The following is a 19496-nucleotide window of genomic DNA, read 5'->3' on the forward strand; positions in this document are numbered from 1 at the left end:
AAAACTAAGTCTCCTCGTCACCTAAAATAATTTCGCATCTACTCAGCAACAAAAGAAGAAAACCAAAAAAATGAGGAAACTAATAAATAAATAAAAAAAAAGATATTTTTCACATATAAAGAACACAACATACGAAAAACTTTTATTATTGTCACTAGAGCGTACTCCCCAGGACCTAGCCTGCCTTTATCTAGCTAAGTCGGCCAAACCGACCAACAACTCATCTCATACAAATCCAAATTCAAATGTTTAAATAATGAATCATATTAGGTGTACACCCATTTTGTACATCTTGAGCTACATAAAGGAATATTATGACCAAAATATCCTGCGCCTCACATGCCTCTATGCGCCTTATGAGAGGTTTTTTTGTCATAATACCCCCTTATGTAGCCCAAGATATACAAAATGAGTGTACCAATAACATTTTCCTTAAATAATTGAAAGAAAGAATACCATCATCATGCTCATGTCATCATGTAGACCTCTTGCATGAAATTAGCTGTCAGACATTCCACACACATATTTATACATTTCTAAAAAAAAATACTATTTATATATCATTGTGTACATCTTAAACTACACAATAATGCTAAAATATCTAAAATACCCCTCACTCAAGATAGTGAGGCGGCATGAGACAATGGAACACATGAGTAAAATATCATTCACTCAAGGCGTTGAGGCACGGTGAGGCGAGGCGATGCGATGAAGTGTGAGATGTGTTTTTATCATTTGTGATACATTGTGTAGTGCAAGATATACACAATGATGTACTTATAGTATTGGTCATTTCCAACAACATAACACATCAAAAGGCGATGATAGATTAGTAAACGGAGGAATAATATAACCACATAATATCATTATCAATTTATCCAATAAGAAGTCCAGGCAGTTAACTAGTCCAAAACACATCATCAACATCTTTTTTTCAACCAGAAGATGCAAATCCATTGCTAATTGATTCCAGAAAGATGAACCCAACACTTAACCAAGAATTTTGAGGAATAACCTTGAAAATGCAACGCCGGCGTCAGCAGCCGCATCTAGAGCTCCAACTTGATCACGGATACAGACACGTATGCATAATCTCTCGACTACAGAAGAAGAAAGTGCACCATCTAATCCCCTTTACTTGTGAATCAGCCTAGTGAATAAAGCATTTGCTTAGAGAGTTCCGTGCCCACCGCGCTCATGTATTTGTGCAACTGAGTTTCCAAGTAGCCTCTTTCCCGAGGAACAAAAGCATGTTGCAGATCCTTCAAACACAAAAACAACATGGGTGGGGCCAATTATTACAGTATCAATTAGGTCACCTATGAAGAAGTTGCAACAAGTACTGTTTTCTTGTACTTTTCAAATCTTCCTAGCCAAGAAGCAAAGAAACAAATCCCCATTGAGAGCACCACATGGAACCAATAAAAATAGCTCGTGATAACAGAAAAAGGGAGTCAATCGCAACAAGTACCACCTTTTTATATTTCCAGTCTTCATGGTCAAGATACAAGAAACAGCTCCTATTAAGGACTCCGGCAACTTCTTTTTGCATAAACGTATTATTCCATATCCACAAAACAAGACGCGAATAGGAGTTTCATATGGGCAGGACCCACCACACACCCCAAAGGGAAGTCTTAGTTTTAGGTTGGTGGACGGACCTTAACCATTACCTCACTTTAAGGCTCACACTTTAGACATTGGACAAATATATGATTCATTTTCTTTCTTTTCTTTTTTATATTTGACAAGCAAGCGAGCAGAAACTACCTTAAAAGAAGGATTCATATATATATATTTTTTAACAAAAGAGGGAACGGATAACTAAAAATTTTGGGTTTCTCTCCCTTTGGCTGTGTGGATGGGGGGGGGGGGGGGGGGTGTTGACAAACCCCCCTCTATCTAGAAGCCATTAGCTGTATCTTAATTATGTTCCACAAATCTATTTGGGTTAATCCCATTCCAATTAAGGCATTCTTAACCCTTAACCTAGTTATATGTTTCCATAATCCTAATAAGATTATCCTTACTTCTTGGAATATGACTTACAATATTCAAAGTTACAATATATTCATATCACAATGTGTCTACTACAAACCAAGTTACAAGATTCATAATACACAAAACCTCCAAAAGATAGAACAATACAATGTCAAAATGCAATTCGTCAAAATCCCAAACTTAGACCATCAGTATAAGCTATGATATGTCTCAGGTGACGACCTTTTTCTGCCCTTGTTGGTACCTACATTCAAGTCTAACAGATGGAACGTGCAATATGAGTTGTAACGTTCAATAAGCAAACCCAGTAAGAAATATTAAGTCTTGCATTGCATGCATATATCATTCACAAAAAAACATTTCATATTTGGTCCAAAAACACTTTCATGCATCATACTTCGTTCAAGAACCACAACCCTGGCAAACTATCTCACATATCCTTATCTTAGGACCATTTCTCAAATTATGGGGCCATGCTATGCCATCAACAGGACTTTCCTCAACATGTTTCATCAACGTTGAGACTTCCCAGTGATCTTTCCCTACACCTCACACCCAACACAAGGACTCTCCCATAGTCCAATTCATATTCTTGCAAAACTCTGTCATGGGTTCAATGCCTCTAATGAACTTACTGCTAAAGTCGATGGATGCCTATCTTTTGTTCATATTCATACTCTTCATCCAGGAAAACTTGATCCTCGTGCCCTCAAATATATCTTTGCTGTGTATTCTTCCACTCAAAAGGGCTATAACTACTATCATTCTCCTACCAAGAAGGTTCTTGTCTCAACTGATGTTACTTTTGTGGAAAATACTTCCTATTTTGATCATCCTTATCTTCGAGGGGAGACTGCCTTCTTGGAAGACAAGAATAGGGATCTATTTCTTCTTGATTTATCTTCCTCTCTAAATCCTTCTTCTCCTCCTTTGGTCTCTAACTCTTAAGGACTTACAAGGTTTGATACAGAGGGGGCAGTTACCCAATTCTTCTTGTCCACTACAAGTATATTTAAGGAGAAAGGCACCAGCTCCACCATCTATGCAGATTCCATCATTTGAACCAAGTCCTAACCTTGGTATTCCTATTTTCGGATCAAAACTTGCCACTAAACCTACAAATGATCCTGACCCAAGTGACTGTGATAAACCTGATCCCAATGACCTTGACCTATTATCATCAGGAATGGAACTTGGACCTGTACCAAGCACTCTCTACATTTGTTCTTGTCCTATTCAAACCTATCTCCTAAGCACAAAGCCTTCCTTAGCAACCTAAACACAATCCCGATACCAAGGACCTTTTCTGAAGCAATAGGCAATGAGAACTGGAAGAGTGCCATGGAGGTAGAGATGGCAACACTGGAAAAAAAATCAAACTTGGGAGTTGGTGAAATTACCAAAGGGAAAGAACTAGGTGGGATGCAAATGGGTGTACACTATGAAATATAGATCAGATGGGTTCTTAGAAAGGTATAAAACAAGGTTAGTTGCTAAGGGATATACACAAATATATGGGGTAGACTATCTGGAAACATTTGCTCCAGTGGCAAAAATGAACACTGTGAGGGTGCTATTGTCCTTAGCTACTAACCTAGGCTGGAAACTGCAACAATTTGATGTCAAAAATGCATTATTACATGGGGTCTTAGAGGAGGAAATCTATATGGAAATACCACCCAAGTTTGGACCAAAGAAAGAGGAAAATGTAGTATGTAGATTGAAAAAGGCTTTATATGGATTGAAATAGCCACCAAGAGCATGGTTTGGCCGGTTCACCAAAGTCATGCTTGGTATGGAATACAAACAACGTCAGGGTCACACCCTGGTTATACATCACTCGGCCACAGGGGAGTGACTGCATTACTTGTTTATGTGAATGATATCATAGTAACAAGCAATGACGTGGCAGGAACGAAAACTTTGAGAGGCTGCTTGGTCAAGGAATTTGATATTAAGGAGCTACACATATTGAAATACTTTTTGGGTATTAAGGTGCCTCATTCTAAGTAAGGAATCCTTCTCTCTCAACATAAATATATAATTTGTTGATTAAGCTGTTGACACACCTATTGAACCTAATCACTATCTAGGAGATGTTCCAGAAGATGCTATAATGGATAAAGGTTCTTATTAGAGGCTAGTAGGAAGGCTTATTTATCTCTCAAATACCCGGTCGAGCATTGTTTATGCAGTGAGTGTAGCTAGTCAATTTATGCATAGTCCTAAGGAAACTCACCTAAAAGCAGTGTATAGGACCCTACATTATTTAAAGGGGACACCAGGTAAAGGTATATTGTTCAAGAAGGGGGAAAAGTTGCCTCTTTAAGCCTATACAGATGTTAACTATGCAGGGTCCCGACTACTTTTGACAGATGCAATTGAGATGCTACATGGCATAATTAGTCTAGACTTCTCTAGAATATTCCAGTCTTTTCTAGTTTTCTTTGGCACAATCCACATTGTTCTTGTATTTGCTAGTATCTCCTAGAATTTTCTACAATTATAGGGTTCCCTAGTAGTCTTTTGTACCGTTAAGGATATGGTACCTAGAAGGCCATTGGTCACCCTTATAAAGTGCTGTAACATACCTTTCGCAAGGTTTCCTTCGAAAGGTCTCCGTGTGAGTTCCCCCTAAAAAGTCAGTTTGGGCCCAAGAGAGCGCCTTCTCCAAGAAGGGTCTTCGGGGGCTTTGTTCCCCAAAGACCCTTTCGAAGACCTTTCGGAGACCAACTTCCCCGAAGACCCAAGTACCCTTTCGAAGACCCTTTGGGGACTAGTTACCCCGAAGGCTAGGTCCTCTTGAAACCTGACCAAGTGACAGCCGAACACCCTCATCCCAAGGGGTCATGCCACATGTACAAGCCTGCCACATATCCTAGTCCTTCAAGGGGTATAAATAGCCCCTGACCCTTCACCTTCCAGTGAATCCAAAGACCTCTCCCCGACTCTTCCACGTCCACCTCTTCCCAAAAGTCCCTACTCTTTTGAAGGCACCATCCACATCGCAATGCATCCACATAACCACTTCCACACTATGACTATATCTGACTTAGGCATCAAAGGGCCCAACAAGAGAGATTCTCGCATGCCTTCTGATTGTCTTCTACCTTGCAAATAGGAAGACCCTTCCACAACTTCAGATACCCAAAGACCTTTCCGAAGCCACCCTTCCACAGGACCCCCTCGAATGACCTCTTCCAAGCAAACCCTATTCTTCCGCTTGGCCCTGCCAATTTTCTGTTGAGCTACCCCAAAACAAACAGGTTTTATTTGTTGTATTATGGCAACACAAAAAGAGATCTTTTGTAAGTTATCTGATCATTTTGGTCACGATCATTGGTCTAAGAGGTAGAAGGATTGTCACACCCCAAAATCCGAAGGCCATGATTTAAAAACTTAAATGAGGAGATTCCCAAATTCTCCTTGATTTATATATATATACGACGGAAACATAATACATATCAATTTCATTTGATACATTCACTAGGGTCAAATTCTCCAAATTACATGAAAGGTGCACTTTAGATCTAACAAAACATAATATATATTCCTCTTCACCTGAAAATCCAAAACCCCAAGGATCTTTCTGGTCGGGATTGTCTCTATACACATAACTACCCCAAAAGGATCAATGCCATTGGAAATAACCTCGAATGTCGCCTTCCCCCCCTAACCTAGAATAATGTTAAAACAAGGTGAGCCACAAGGCTCAGCAAGTATATAGAAGAAAAAGGAATAACTAAGTTGACAACATAACATTTAACTCCCCATAACCATTTCCAAACATGCCTCATGCATCATATCAAACCATGCCATGTACAATAAATGCATCATCATCTCAAGATGCGTAATCATAAATGCAAACGTGCACAAATGCACATATATGGTCCTTGGGGCCCACATAAGAAAATGCACATAATGGCGCCCAAGACCCTGTATACAAACCTACTACAGCCATGCACTGGCCAATGTCACTATCATGAGTCGAAGTCTGGTATCATATAGTGAGCACAATTAGAATACGGTGGGATTCGAACCCCTGTCTTACATCATCATAAGCTGTTGTGGGATTCAAACCCACAGTCTTACATGCCACTCTTATTTCACCACATCCACCCTTATTTCACCATAACCTCTATCATACAATGCAACACAATGGCTTTTGCAGCATAAACGTGATGACAAGGCCCACATAAGCCAAGCATCAAGCTATGCTACACCCACATAGTAATCCACACACACGAATGCTCTAATGCATATGCTCGCATATCATACACAAGTCAGCACTCATAGGCCAACTGTGTCATGTCAATGCTCACGCTCTCAACACATAGAAAGCATGACCTCCAATGAATACAACCCATGGCCCAACATCATCATGCAATGCAATATAACACAAATCAAAGTACAACACCACCCAAGGACTATCACCTGAATCCTACCCCATTCAGGTTCAACATCATTTCACAAAGAAATGTAGGGAGGAATAAGCCCTACTTGACTAGCGAATAAAAATGCAACAAGGAATGCTTGATAAGACTCCATCAATTCTCTGAGAAATTTGTTAACAAAAGAAGAAACATGTAGCCTATTAATGGCTCTCAACCATTACTCAAATCACAACCCGAGGAATTTATCTATTTCCTGAAAATTGGAGAAAGGCGGACTATCCGAAACAGAAAATTTCCAGATTCTGGGCAAGGATTGGCAAGGTTACTACGGGCTTGAAACACACCCAACTGATCCAAAAATTATGCCAAAACAAAGCTTAAGGAGTCTAGTTTATGGAGCAAAAGGTGGATTTCAATTTGGATATCTCCACAAAAAGATTATGTTCCAAACCGAGACATGGTCTGATTATGACGAAACAAAGATTTCCAAATTCAATCATGAACTTCATAGGGCTCCTACAGGTTCAAAACTTGGACAAATGATCCAAATTCTATATCAAAACGAATCTTATCAAGTTAGGGTCGCAACAAAAAAAAAAAAAGGATCTTAATTCCGATATCAGGACAAAAAGTTATGATCTAAGAAGTACAACGTGCGCAATCTGAAAATGGAAAGTCGACTTTTGAAATTGGAGAGTCAACTTTTGGAATTTCAAAGTCGACTTTTGGAAGAAGAAAGTCGACTTCTACATCAACTTAGTTGACCCAACCGAGAGCTTAACATAGAGAGTAGACTTTCACTCAAAAGAGTTGACTCTTGAAACCCAAAAACGAAAATGGACAAAAGAATGCAATGCAAATCAACAACATAACAAAATGCCATTTCGTGAAAGATTCTTGGAGTAAATCAAGCCCCAATTGAACCTCAACAAGACTCATTTATTTTTTTAAGAAACTTAGCAAAGTGTTTGTAATAAGAAGGAGAGACCCATTTTATCAAAAGACAAGATATTGAAGCAATGGAGGAAACAAAGTGTGCTTCATTTAGAGAGAAATAATCAAGAACTTGCATAACCAAAAGGAGATACAAGAAGAAATTGCACCAAAAATGGAGAAGAGAAAAGAACTTGCCTTGATGATCGAATCCCAAAGAAGAAGCAATTTGCTAGAAGCTTAAACCCTCACCTCTTGAAGCTCCAATCAAGAAGAATAATGGAAGAAAAAGAAAAGAAGAAGAAGAAACAATCGAGAGAGGGAGAGAAGAAGGCAAGAAGAAGAAGAAAGGAGGAATGGGGGAGAGTGGCCTGCCCGCCACTTTTCAACCACCCCACCAACTCTCTACTTCCCATTTTACCCCTCTACACAACACACACTCCACTAAAATATCTTACCCCTTTTGGACATTTCCCCTATTTCCTTTTCTTTTCATTTTTATTAAATTTAAAACAATAATTTCACATGGACTCAAGCCCACACAATAATCTAACCCATACTATTTAGGCCCAATGGGTTTACTTTTCAAGTTGCCCCAATCCATTTTATTTAATTCTCAACCTCCACTTTTATTGGGCAACACTTGGCCCAGGCCATTTATTTCTATTTCCACACATTAGAAACTTCAACTTTTCAACTCTAATTTCACACATACATACTAATTTAAATAAATGGTCTAGACCCACTAATGAGTCGTTACAGTTTCTCCCCCTCTTAAAAGAATTTCGTCCTCGAAATTCGCACCTGATTATTAACATGCTTACGGGCGAGTACAACCTATTACCTTACTTGCTCCCTAGTAACTGGGCTCAACCTATGACATTGCTTTATTACTAAGCCTTCGTTTAAGGGGTATTTCAGTTCCTCAATACCTCCCCTTTTAACTTCGAATGCTAATAGGCGATTCTTTAGGTAACGAATTATTTTATTCTTCCAATATAGTCGTACCTATCCTCGAAGTTTCTGGTGGGTTCCCTCTCTTGGTTGGTATGCTAATATATCATCCACCAAATCAATATTAAATTTCTCCAAACACTATTATGATGCTCATTTCATGTGTTCCATAAACGATGCCAGCTTAATTATCAAGTCTAAGGGTATCATCAAATGATCATAATCGTTTTGTTATAGTCCAACATCATTCTAAGATTGTTTCATGCTCCTAGCTTATTTTCAATACCTCGCTTACACTTAACTTAATCTTGAAAAATATTCTAGCTCCTTCGCAATTAACTGCTTAATTGTTCTTTCCCTTTAAATATGATAGTCTAAATTCATTCTCTTTACCCAATCAAACACATTAAGTATGGCTATCATAATTCCCCCCAGGTCTCATTATAAATGCATTACTATAGGCACCTTTCTTCATATCAATTGTAACCACTCTTAATACATTGAGTCAATCAATGACCTCAAGCAATATATTAACACCAAAGTTGATTTCCTCACTAAATAAGTTTAACATGCTCAGTATATTCTTCCCAAAGACACAGTCGATCATTCCATTACTATTTCACCATTCATGTAGCAAGGATCCATCAACATTTTTTTGTTTTTGTTTTTTGAATTGCTTCAACTCTCAAGTTTCCCACTTCACTACATCGCTATATACCATACACATACCTTTATTTTCTTATAACCACAATTGCAACAATATGCGACCATAACATCCACTCAAGCAAATAAACTGCCACGCCACTTATAGTGACCTCATTTCTCACAAATCACATATGGCACTTTTAAGAGCTCGTTTGGGTAGATATAGCTCTTGCCTATCCAACTTGTTTTTGTAACCTTAAGTTCCCATAACTTAACTTCTTCCAATTTCCCCTTGTTGGTTCCCTTACATTCTTCCTCAGGAGTGTATACGTATTCATTCATTTAGCTTCCTTGGTTACTAGGCCATCTCTCAATTCATTAAGTATGATTCACTAATCAATCTATGGTGAATCCTATATATTCCTCAAGTCATTACATTCAACAACTAAAGGATTCTAATTCTAGTTCGACGCATACACATCCTTCAAAGCCTCATATAAACACATGGTCAATAACCTCGAACATTAAATTAATATCTAACTTAGCATTCCTACTAAGGTGTAGTAATCAATTTTCCTCACCCAACCTTTGGATTTGCAAAGCCATTTCCAAGCCATTTTCCTATGACCACTTCACACAATTTTCATCTTAGACTCTTCTCCACAATTTAAGTATTCCCAACACTTCAATCTAATGATACAGAATATAATTACACATACAATAAATTATCACTAATCACTCCAGACTTACTATTGGGTAACTACAATTTCTCCCCAACATACCTTAAATTCCCTTAATTCCAACTTTACAGGCATTCACATTTAATCCTTAACTTCTTTAAAATGGCATGAGACTTAGAAGTTCAACCTAGTAGAAAACAGCCGACGGAACAAAGGAAACAGACGACCAGTCGACAGCTCCTCACCATCAGTCGACAACCTACTGTGTCTTCTTACCTCTGCCTTCCCTTTTCAAACCCCCAAATTCTTTTCAATCAATTGCCAACTCAACCATCCTCCTCACTTCCTTTTTGCATTCACTCCTTAAACATCCTATATATATAATCCCCTAGATATACGTGCACCATTTAATTTAACCTTCTACTTTGTTTTTCCCTAACCATTACTTGCACCACCCAATCTTCCTCATATTAATTCGAACACCACCCCACTATGTAACACTCATCTCATGCCCTTTAGCTTGAGGCGTGACCTCATTTACAAGGTAGCTCCTTATTGTGCACTTCATAGCCTCCAATTAACTCATTACTCATCCGTACTAGGCCCCCTAACACAATCCCAATAGATAATAGTGCCACAAGATCCTGAGAATAAGAACATAACATATGACATATGACACATGACACGATAAAAGAATGTATCATATCTGCATCAAAGAGGACACTAACATCAATTACTATACAACAAAAACATACCTCAGTTAGGGTTATTCCCCTCTTCCATATCCATGGGCTACACATGGGACCTATCAATACTAGCAGGACAAGGAGGCTGAGGCAACGCCAGCTGCAAGGTTGCACCTTGGACTACGGACACTGTAGACCCCTGCCCTTCGTATGGTGGTCCCCGCCCAACAAGTGTTGGCTTTGTGGCCCTCTCGGCCGCACCGAAAACATGCCACATTTTGAGCAGGCGTCACACCTAGATTCTGAGGGCAATTCTTCCTAATGTGTCCTGTTTGACCACAACGGAAACAAGCCACCTCCACGTCTTGATTCCAAGGGCAATTTTTCATCACGTGTCCCCTTTAACCACACTGGTAACAAATCCCTTTACCAAACTGGCAAGATCCCTTCTGCCTCTTACTGCAAAAGTTACATGTCATCCCTTCCACTATATCCTTGCCTGTCTGTTTCCTTTTCCTACCGTCATCATAGCCTTGGGAGATGATCATCCCTTCCAGAGCTGCGTACCGCTTACTGCCTCCAGCTAGGTTACCCCTAGCTCCCTACTATACTAAATTCTGCCCTAACTGGTCATTGGTGAACATATCCACTATCCCCACCATTGCTACTGAGATCCTCAGCATCCCTGTTATCATCTGACACAAGTCTCCCTTAGACTCCACCGGAGTCTCTGGTGCAAGTGCTTACACAAGTCAACCATGGCCTCGACCCCAGGTAGGTGGCTCTCCCTATCATGCACTCATCCTCCTACACAATTAGCACACTTAGATTAAAATCATTATTTAGACTTACACCTGGCTACTCGGCACATTCTTAACTCTACCCGCTTCTCATATGTGTACAGAGACAAAACCTAACTTTGCTCTAATACCAAACTGTAACACACCAAAATCCGGAGGATGTCATTTAAAAATTTAAATATAGACATTCTCAAATCCTCCTTCATTATATATATATATATATAGATACACACAACGGAAACATAATACATATCAATTTCATTTAATACATTCACTAGGGTCAAATTCTCCAAATTACATGAAAGGTGCACATTAGATCTAGCAAAACATAATATATATTCCTCTACACCTGAAAATCCAAACCCCCAAGGATCTTTCCGGTCGAGATTGCCTCAGTAGACATAACTACCCCAAAAAGATCAATGCAACTGGAAATAACCTCGAACTTCGCCTTTCCCCCCTAACCTGGAATGATGTTAAATTAAGATGAGCCACAAGACTCAGCAAGTATATAGAAGAAAAATGAATAACTAGGCTGACAACATAACATCTGACTCCCCATAACCATTTCCAAACATGCCTTGTGCATCATATCAAACCATGCCATGTACAATAACATGCATCATCATCTCAAGATGTGTAACCATAAATGTAAACGTGTACAAATGCACACATATGGTCCTTGAGGCCCATATAAGAAAATGCACATAATAGCGTCCAAGACCCTGTATACAAACCTATTGCAGCCATGCACTGGCTAGCATAATATCAACCTGAACCAATCTCCCATGTCACAGTCACGAGTCGGAGTCTAGTATCGTAAAGTGAGCACAATTAGAATGCGGCGAGATTCGAACCCCCGTCTTACATCATCATAAGCTGTTGTGGGATTCAAACCCACAGTCTTACACGCTACTCTTATTTCACCACAGCCACCCTTATTTCACCATAACCTCTATCATGCAATGCAACACATAGGTAATGCAATGACTTTTGTAGCATGAACGTGATGACAAGACCCCCATAAGCCAAGCATCAAGTTATGCTACACCCACATAGTAATCCACGCACACGACTACTCTAATGCATATGCTCGCATATCATACACAAGTCGGCACTCATAGGCCAACTGTGTCGTGTCAATGCTCACGCTCCCAACATATAGAAAGCATGACCTCCAATGAATGCAACCCATGGCCCAACATCATCATGCAATGCAATATAACACAAATCGAAGTACAACACCACCCAAGGACTATCATCTGGATCCTACCCCATTAAGGTTCAGCATCATTCCACACAAAAATGTAGGGAGGAACAAGCCCTACTTGGCTAGTGAATAAAAGTGCAACAAGGAATGCTCGATAAGACTCCATCAATTCTCTAAGAAATTTGTTAACAAAAGAAGAAACACGTAGCCTATTAATGGCTCTCAACCATACTCAAATCACAACCCGAGGAATTTATCTATTTCCCAAAAATCGGAGAAAGACGGACTACCTGAAACAAAAAAATTTCAGATTCTGGGCAAGGATTGGTAGGGTTGCTACGGGCTTGAAACATACCCAAATAATCCAAGAATTATGCCAAAACAAAGCGTAAGGAGTCAAGTTTATGGAGCAAAAGGCGGATTTCAATTTGGACATCTCCACAGAAAGATTATGTTCCAAACCGAGACATGGTCTCATTATGACGAAACAAAGATTTCCAAATTCAATCATGAACTTCATAGGGCTCCTACAGGTTCAAAACTTGGCCAAATGATCCAAATTCTATATCAAAATGAATCTTATCGAGTTGGGGTTGCAGCAAAAAAAACGGATCTTAATTCCGATATTAGGACAAAAAGTTATGATTTAAAGAGTACAAGGTGCGCAGTCTAAAAATGGAAAGTCGACTTTTGAAATTGGAGAGTCGACTTCTGGAAAGTCGAATTTTGGAATCTGAAAGTTGACTTTTGGAAGAAGAAAGTCGACTTCTACATCAACTTAGTCGACCCAACTAAGAACTTAACATACAGAGTCAACTTTCACTCAAAAGAGTTGACTTTTGAGACCCAGAAACAAAAAACGAACAAAAGAATGCAATGCAAATCAACAACATTTGCATCTAACCAACAAAATGCCATTTCATGAAAGATTCTTGTAGTAAATCAAGCCCCAATTGAACCTCAACAAGACTCATTTATTTTTATAAGAAATTTAGCAAAATGTTTGTAATCAAAAAGAGAGACCCATTTTATCAAAAGACAAGATATTGTAGCAATGGAGGAAACAAAGTGTGCTCAATTTAAAGAGAAATAATCAAGAACTTGCATAACCAAAAGGAGATACAAGAAGAACTTGCACCAAAAATGGAGAAGAGAAAAGAACTTGCCTTGATGATGGAATCCCAAAGAAGAAGCAATTTGCTAGAAGCTTAAACCCTCACCTCTTGAAGCTCCAATCAAGAAGAATGACGGAAGAAAAAGAAAAGAATAAGAAGAAGAAACAATCGGGAGAGGGAGAGAAGAAGGCAAGAAGAAGAAGAAAGGAGGAATGGAGGAGGAATGGGGGGAGAGTGGCCTGCTTGCTACTTTTCAACCACCCCACCAGCTCTCTCTGCTTCCCATTTTGCCTACACAACACACACTCCACTAACATATCTTACCCCTTTTGGACATTTCCCTGATTTCCTTTTCTTTTCCTTTTTATTAAATTTAAAACGATAATTTCACATGGGCTCAAGCCCACACAATAATCTAACCCATACTATTTAGGCCCAATGGGTTTACTTTTCAAGTTGCCCCAATCCATTTTATTTAATTCTCAACCTCCACTTTTATTGGGCCTTTCAACACTTGGCCCAGGCCATTTATTTCCATTTCCACACATTAGAAACTTTAACTTTTCAACTCTAATTTACACATATATGCTAATTTAAATAAATGGTCTAAACCCACTAACGGGTCATTACAAGGATGCCCTCTTATCATTACGTGTCCACCCTCTTCTCTCTAATGAAATGGTAGTAGAGTTTCTCTCAAGAAAGCTTCATTGTGAATATCTCTAAAGAGATGGGCTAGCTTTCCTTGGATAGACCTTTTGATGGGGGGGGGGGGGGGGGGGGGGGCACTAACTTAGCCACCAGGGGGGCTTGGATTGTGCTAAGTGCCAAACAGTTACTCAAGGAAGCAATAAGATCATGACAATGGGCTCGCAATTCATACCATAATCACCCTGAGAAATTTTCATGCCATGCAAAACATCAAAGTTTCATAACAAGAGAACATGACCTATTAATTCAAGGTTCAACAATCCATTCACAAATAAGACATACCAAACCAAAAGCTCAAAGAGAGTATGCTTCCCTTGCAATCATCTAATTAGCTTTTCAAATGGAGATAAAACTTTCCAAAAGTCGATGATTATTGCTTTGACTTTTGGATTTTGGTAGCTCCTTTGTTTTTGTTTATATTTTTCTTAAAAACTACATTTAATGAGACATAAAACCAAAAGGAAAAAAAAAAAAAGGATCATCAAACTAGCTTTCCATCTAGAGATAAAAATCTCCAAAATTCAGGGCTCTCAACACTTCCAATTCACTGTTTCCCAAATATGCCTTGCTTTATTCTACTATATCTAGATAACTATGATACTTTTTAGATTTCCTTATGACTTTTCCCAGAAACTAGAAAAAAATTTAGGTGGAATAGGCTCAAGAATCATCCTATATTTGGTGTTCTGGTCAAGAATTTACAATTTTTCAAAGTTTTAGATCTCATGGATGTCTTGACAAGACACCCACTTTCTTCCTTAGCACACCCTGACCAACAACATAACAGGTCTTAATCCCACTAGGTTAAGTTTGTTACATGAATTCTAGATCTCCAATTATCACTATCCATGGTCATATCCTCTGTAAGACCATCATATCCTACACCATGTTTAAGGGTTTCCCACCAAATTCTCATCTCCTCCATTTCATCCAATGCTTACATCAATCTTCTTCTCACAGGTCCAAATCATTTTAATCATGACTCTCTCATCTTATTTTCAATGGGCATCACCCAACTCTTTTACATATAATCTCATTTTTTATTGTCTTTTCTTATATAGTTGTATATCTACCATAACATTTTCATCTTAGCTACACTCATATTTTTGCATATGTTTGCATTTAACTTCCCAACATTTTAAGCCATACAACAACGATGCTCTTATAGCCATATAATAAAACTTCCCTTTTAGCTTTAAAGGAATCTTACAATTGCATAAATTACTGGAAGCATTTGTTCACTTCAACCATCCCATATTAATCCTATAGTAACATTCTCTTAATCTCCCCATCTGTTTGAACAATTGATCCAAGTTATCAAAATCAATTTTCTTTGGAATAACTTGTCACCAAGTTTCACAAAAATACCATCCTCACTTAAATTTCGGAATATAAAGTGTTTGTCCATAATTCAAATTTATTATTCACACTATCCTTTGTTTGATCTATCAAAGAAAATATCCTCCACAAATAATATAAGACCAAGTTGCTTCTTCTTGGATGTGTTTTGTGAATTCATCCACTACAAAATGGAGATAAGGGCTTAATGTAAATCCTTGATGTAATCCAACTGTAATTTAGAAAGCCTTAATATCTCCTCCACAAGTTATAGCACACTTTTTTTTTTGTTAGGTCATATAACACATTTTTGCTTGACACAAGTCTTCAATAACTTTCTTCTCCAATGCCTTCCACATGACTTCTCTAGGCACTCTGCTGTAAGCTTTTTCAAGTCTATAAATTCCATGTTCACATCTTTTCGTTTATCTCTAGACCTTTCTATTAAGTGTCCCAATAAGTAAATAGCTTCCATGTTTACCTACCAGGAATACAAACAAATCAATTCTAAGAGATGTTAATTCTCTCCCTCAATCCACATTTGGTTAGCCTCTCTCTTTATGGTTTAATGTCTTCTACTAGACTATAACAAACTTTTCTTTGAAAATAGTTTGTTTTTTGCCTTCTAAACCCTGCCATCTGATTCTTACACTCAGTTTTGTATCATTTTTTTCTCCTGATCCTTGAAAATAGCTTGTTTTTCACCTTTTGTACAACCAAAGTGTTTTTTTGAAGCTTTGATTAACAAAAGCTATCTCTTGTTCTATGAAGTGTTTTCTTTATTCTAACTGAAGGTAAATAGGGTGTTTGATGCAATCGACCAGAAATGATTTGGTTGTTTTTATATTTTCATGACTTCAACCCAGACAAGAGAGGCTTATAACTTGTATCCAGAAAGTGCACAAGGTGTGTGCCTCATGACCTTAAGTGAGAGCCTTAGGAGGGTGCCCTTGCCTTGAATTCATGCATAGGCTTACCAACACCATTTAGCAACCTTTCATTCTCCAATTTGGTCCATACAACCACATTTACAGTTGGAACTTGGGAGAAAATTACGAAATTTCATACCCACTAAAAATTTCATTAAAAATTCCAAACTTGATCCTAACCATTCATCTAAACCCTAACCATCTTAATCAATTAGGATAGAATGGCTGTATAGAGGATATGACATGGCCATGGTTCTAGATGGATGTCTATAATTCATGTAGTCAACCCCACCTATTGGGATCAAGGCTTATGATTGTTGTAATCCTAGCCATTCATCTCAACCCTAACACCTCCATGAGATAACACCTTAGCTTGTAGAGATCATTTTCAAGTGACTAATGTTAGGAGAATTAACTATTAATACATGCATGCACATATAAATACATGAATATACACTTTCATATATATGTATATTCTTTTTAACAAATTTAATAAAATATTTATCTATCTATGTAGCACACTTCCCTTGGCCGAATTTTCTCTAGTTTTTTGTTCCACTTTTTGTAATTTATTAGTGTTTAGATGCCTTTACCCAATGGTAATAAGATGTTGAAGATTCTTACCAAAAATGGCATAATTCTTTCCACATACTCCTCCTATACCAACCATCATAGGCTTCCTTTAGGCCTTTATGCCATTCCAAAATAGGTAAATTTGGAGCATTTAAGTTATATCAAAATTGTGGGATCTATACCAAGACTTTTCAAGCATGAAATGCTTGAAAATGAGTCGCATTTATAAAATTGCATGGTACTTATAATTCATTCATATTATTAGGGCCTTCCTGAGTTATATAACTCAAATTGGTGTTTCTAGTCTCATAATAAGTGAGATCATTATTCACTGATCAAATTTTGTCCAAAGATTCATAGGTAACATATAAGAACTAACAACACAAGGTTCTAAACTAGACCATCATTAGGAACTAAACTCCAAATTTTCTACCTCCAATATTCATTTAGAAATGAAAGCTAGTTGCCACTCAAATTTTATCCTCCAAATTGATTTGTTTTGAGATCATACCATATTTTTTCCAAAAATTACATTTTACTCCTATGGTCAAAATTCACTTTTTAATCCACAATATATTTATTTTTTCAAAATTTGATTGGCATTATACCTTATATATTAAATATTAAATGGTTAAATGGCTACCCATCAAATTTAACCTCAAAGTTCAATCTGATGGTGGCTCATTGTCCTGCTAGATCCTTTCCGTACTTGGAAACTTGAACATACTAAATTTGGCAGTCCATGTGTAATCACTCCTAGATTACGTCAAAGGGTTGGGGTACTATGGGATAAGGGGTTGTATATAAGACAGACTAAGAACAAAAACGATAGTTCTTGCATTTGGGGCATGCACAATGCATCTACCAAAAATTGGGAGACATTGTGCAGATTGGTGATCAAGTCTAACAATGGCACTTATTAAAGCATGAGAAATTGAGAAAGCAAAACAAGTAAAAAGCAACAAATATCTGTTATGCCCTTCCTATTTTTTTCACAATTTGTTCCTGGATCTTCAAAAATTTATGTTGAGAGAAAGGGGACATGGGAGTGGGGAAGGAGAAGAGGAGAATAAATATGGGAAGATATAAAAGTAATACAAACAAAGGTAGAAAGGAGACCAAAGGAAGAGGAGATGGAGACTTAGTTTATATACAGGCAAGGGGAGAGAAGGACATACAAAGAGTAACTTCCATTTCAATTAATCTTTGTTCCTAATGTTCACACAAATTAACAACCCCTTAATTTTTTTTTTCTGCTCAGAGAAATAAGCAGAGAGAAAAAGAAGATAAAAATAGCCATTTCCTTCATCCTACAGTTTAACATTTTGCCTATCAACTAGTTAAGATTGAGCATGTATCTACCAAACAGACATATATATCCAGTTCTGAACTACAAAGACGTCTAAAAAGCACTCAGATTAACCATATTCGAGTATATTTACCTTATATCTCACACGAGATCCCTTTAACCCAATCAAAATATCACCAACACTTCCATCTTCCATTTGCACAGAAGTCAAAACACTGGGTTCTGAACCTGATTCATCATCAGAATCTTCAAAATCAAGTTCTGACATTTCATCATCATCATCAACGGGCATGTCATTCAAGTCTTCTTCGCCAGCATAATCAGTTTGGACTTCCATGCTATTATCAAGAGAAATAGGTGCCAAGGCCTCTCCATTCAGAGTGTTGGAGAAATCAGACAGAACAACATAGAGTTTCCTATCAAGTAAAGGCCTTGCAATATCAAATGACACCCACCTGCAGAGAAATAATGCATGTCAAGAAAGAGAAAAGTAATAAAAACACAAAGTTCATGATGGAAGGAGTGTGTTAAAATAGTAAACTTGATTTGTATCTAGCTTATAGTATACGTATATCTTTTGGGCTGCTACGTTGTATGTTGCTTTAGTTTATGCATGGTCACATGTCCTTTCAGTTGATAAATGAATGGTTTTTGTTATGATAAATGAAAGTAGACAACAACAGAAGTGTACATTTATGATAGATACATGTATTAGATTAGATACATGCTTAATTGAACCTATTAATACCTTTGATTCCTAGGCATTCCCAAGGTGTGGGGTAGAATCAAAGTAAATTAATTTACTCTACCCTCTTTCTCTCACTTGATTAGAAATGTGTCTGAGCAGCCCTCTCAGTATCCAACAAAGTGGTATCAGAGCTAGGTCAGTTGTGAGAAAGCAGCCATATATAAGTGCTAACTCGCTAGTGAGAGGTTACTGCATTAGAGGTCTAGATAGCACAAGCTTGATGTGATTTGAAGAGGATTTTGAAGGCCAGGAAAGAATGTCTACCCTTGATCAAAATTTGTTGTTTTCAAATTATAGGGGAATGAAGATTAGGCTCCCTAGCTATCTCAAAGCAAGTGACTTATGAGATGTAGGAAAAGAGCCATAGAGGGGCATGCCCCAATGGTTTCAGAGAAGGAAAAGAGTATTTTCAGGAAGAAAAGTTGCCTTGCCAAGGAATCCATAGAAAGTGAAGAATTTGAGAATATGTG

General features: G+C 37.9%; 1 protein-coding gene across 3 annotated transcripts in view; it reads right to left on the minus strand.

Moving 5' to 3' along the window:
• Positions 1 to 829: 829 nt before the first annotated feature.
• LOC127806126 (arginyl-tRNA--protein transferase 2-like) overlaps positions 830 to 19496 on the minus strand; it is a 55887-nt gene continuing 37220 nt past the window's right edge. For all 3 annotated transcript variants that reach the window (XM_052343184.1, XM_052343185.1, XM_052343183.1), the window contains 2 exons: positions 18412 to 18733; positions 830 to 1262 (listed from right to left, as the gene is read on the minus strand). In XM_052343184.1, coding sequence (XP_052199144.1) covers positions 1146 to 1262; positions 18412 to 18733 — 439 coding nt within the window. In that variant the 3' untranslated portion in view covers positions 830 to 1145. The remainder of the gene's footprint in view (positions 1263 to 18411; positions 18734 to 19496) is intronic.

The sequence above is a fragment of the Diospyros lotus genome, chromosome 7, assembly GCF_014633365.1.
Source record: "Diospyros lotus cultivar Yz01 chromosome 7, ASM1463336v1, whole genome shotgun sequence".
In the NCBI taxonomy this organism is placed as follows: Eukaryota; Viridiplantae; Streptophyta; class Magnoliopsida; order Ericales; family Ebenaceae; genus Diospyros; species Diospyros lotus.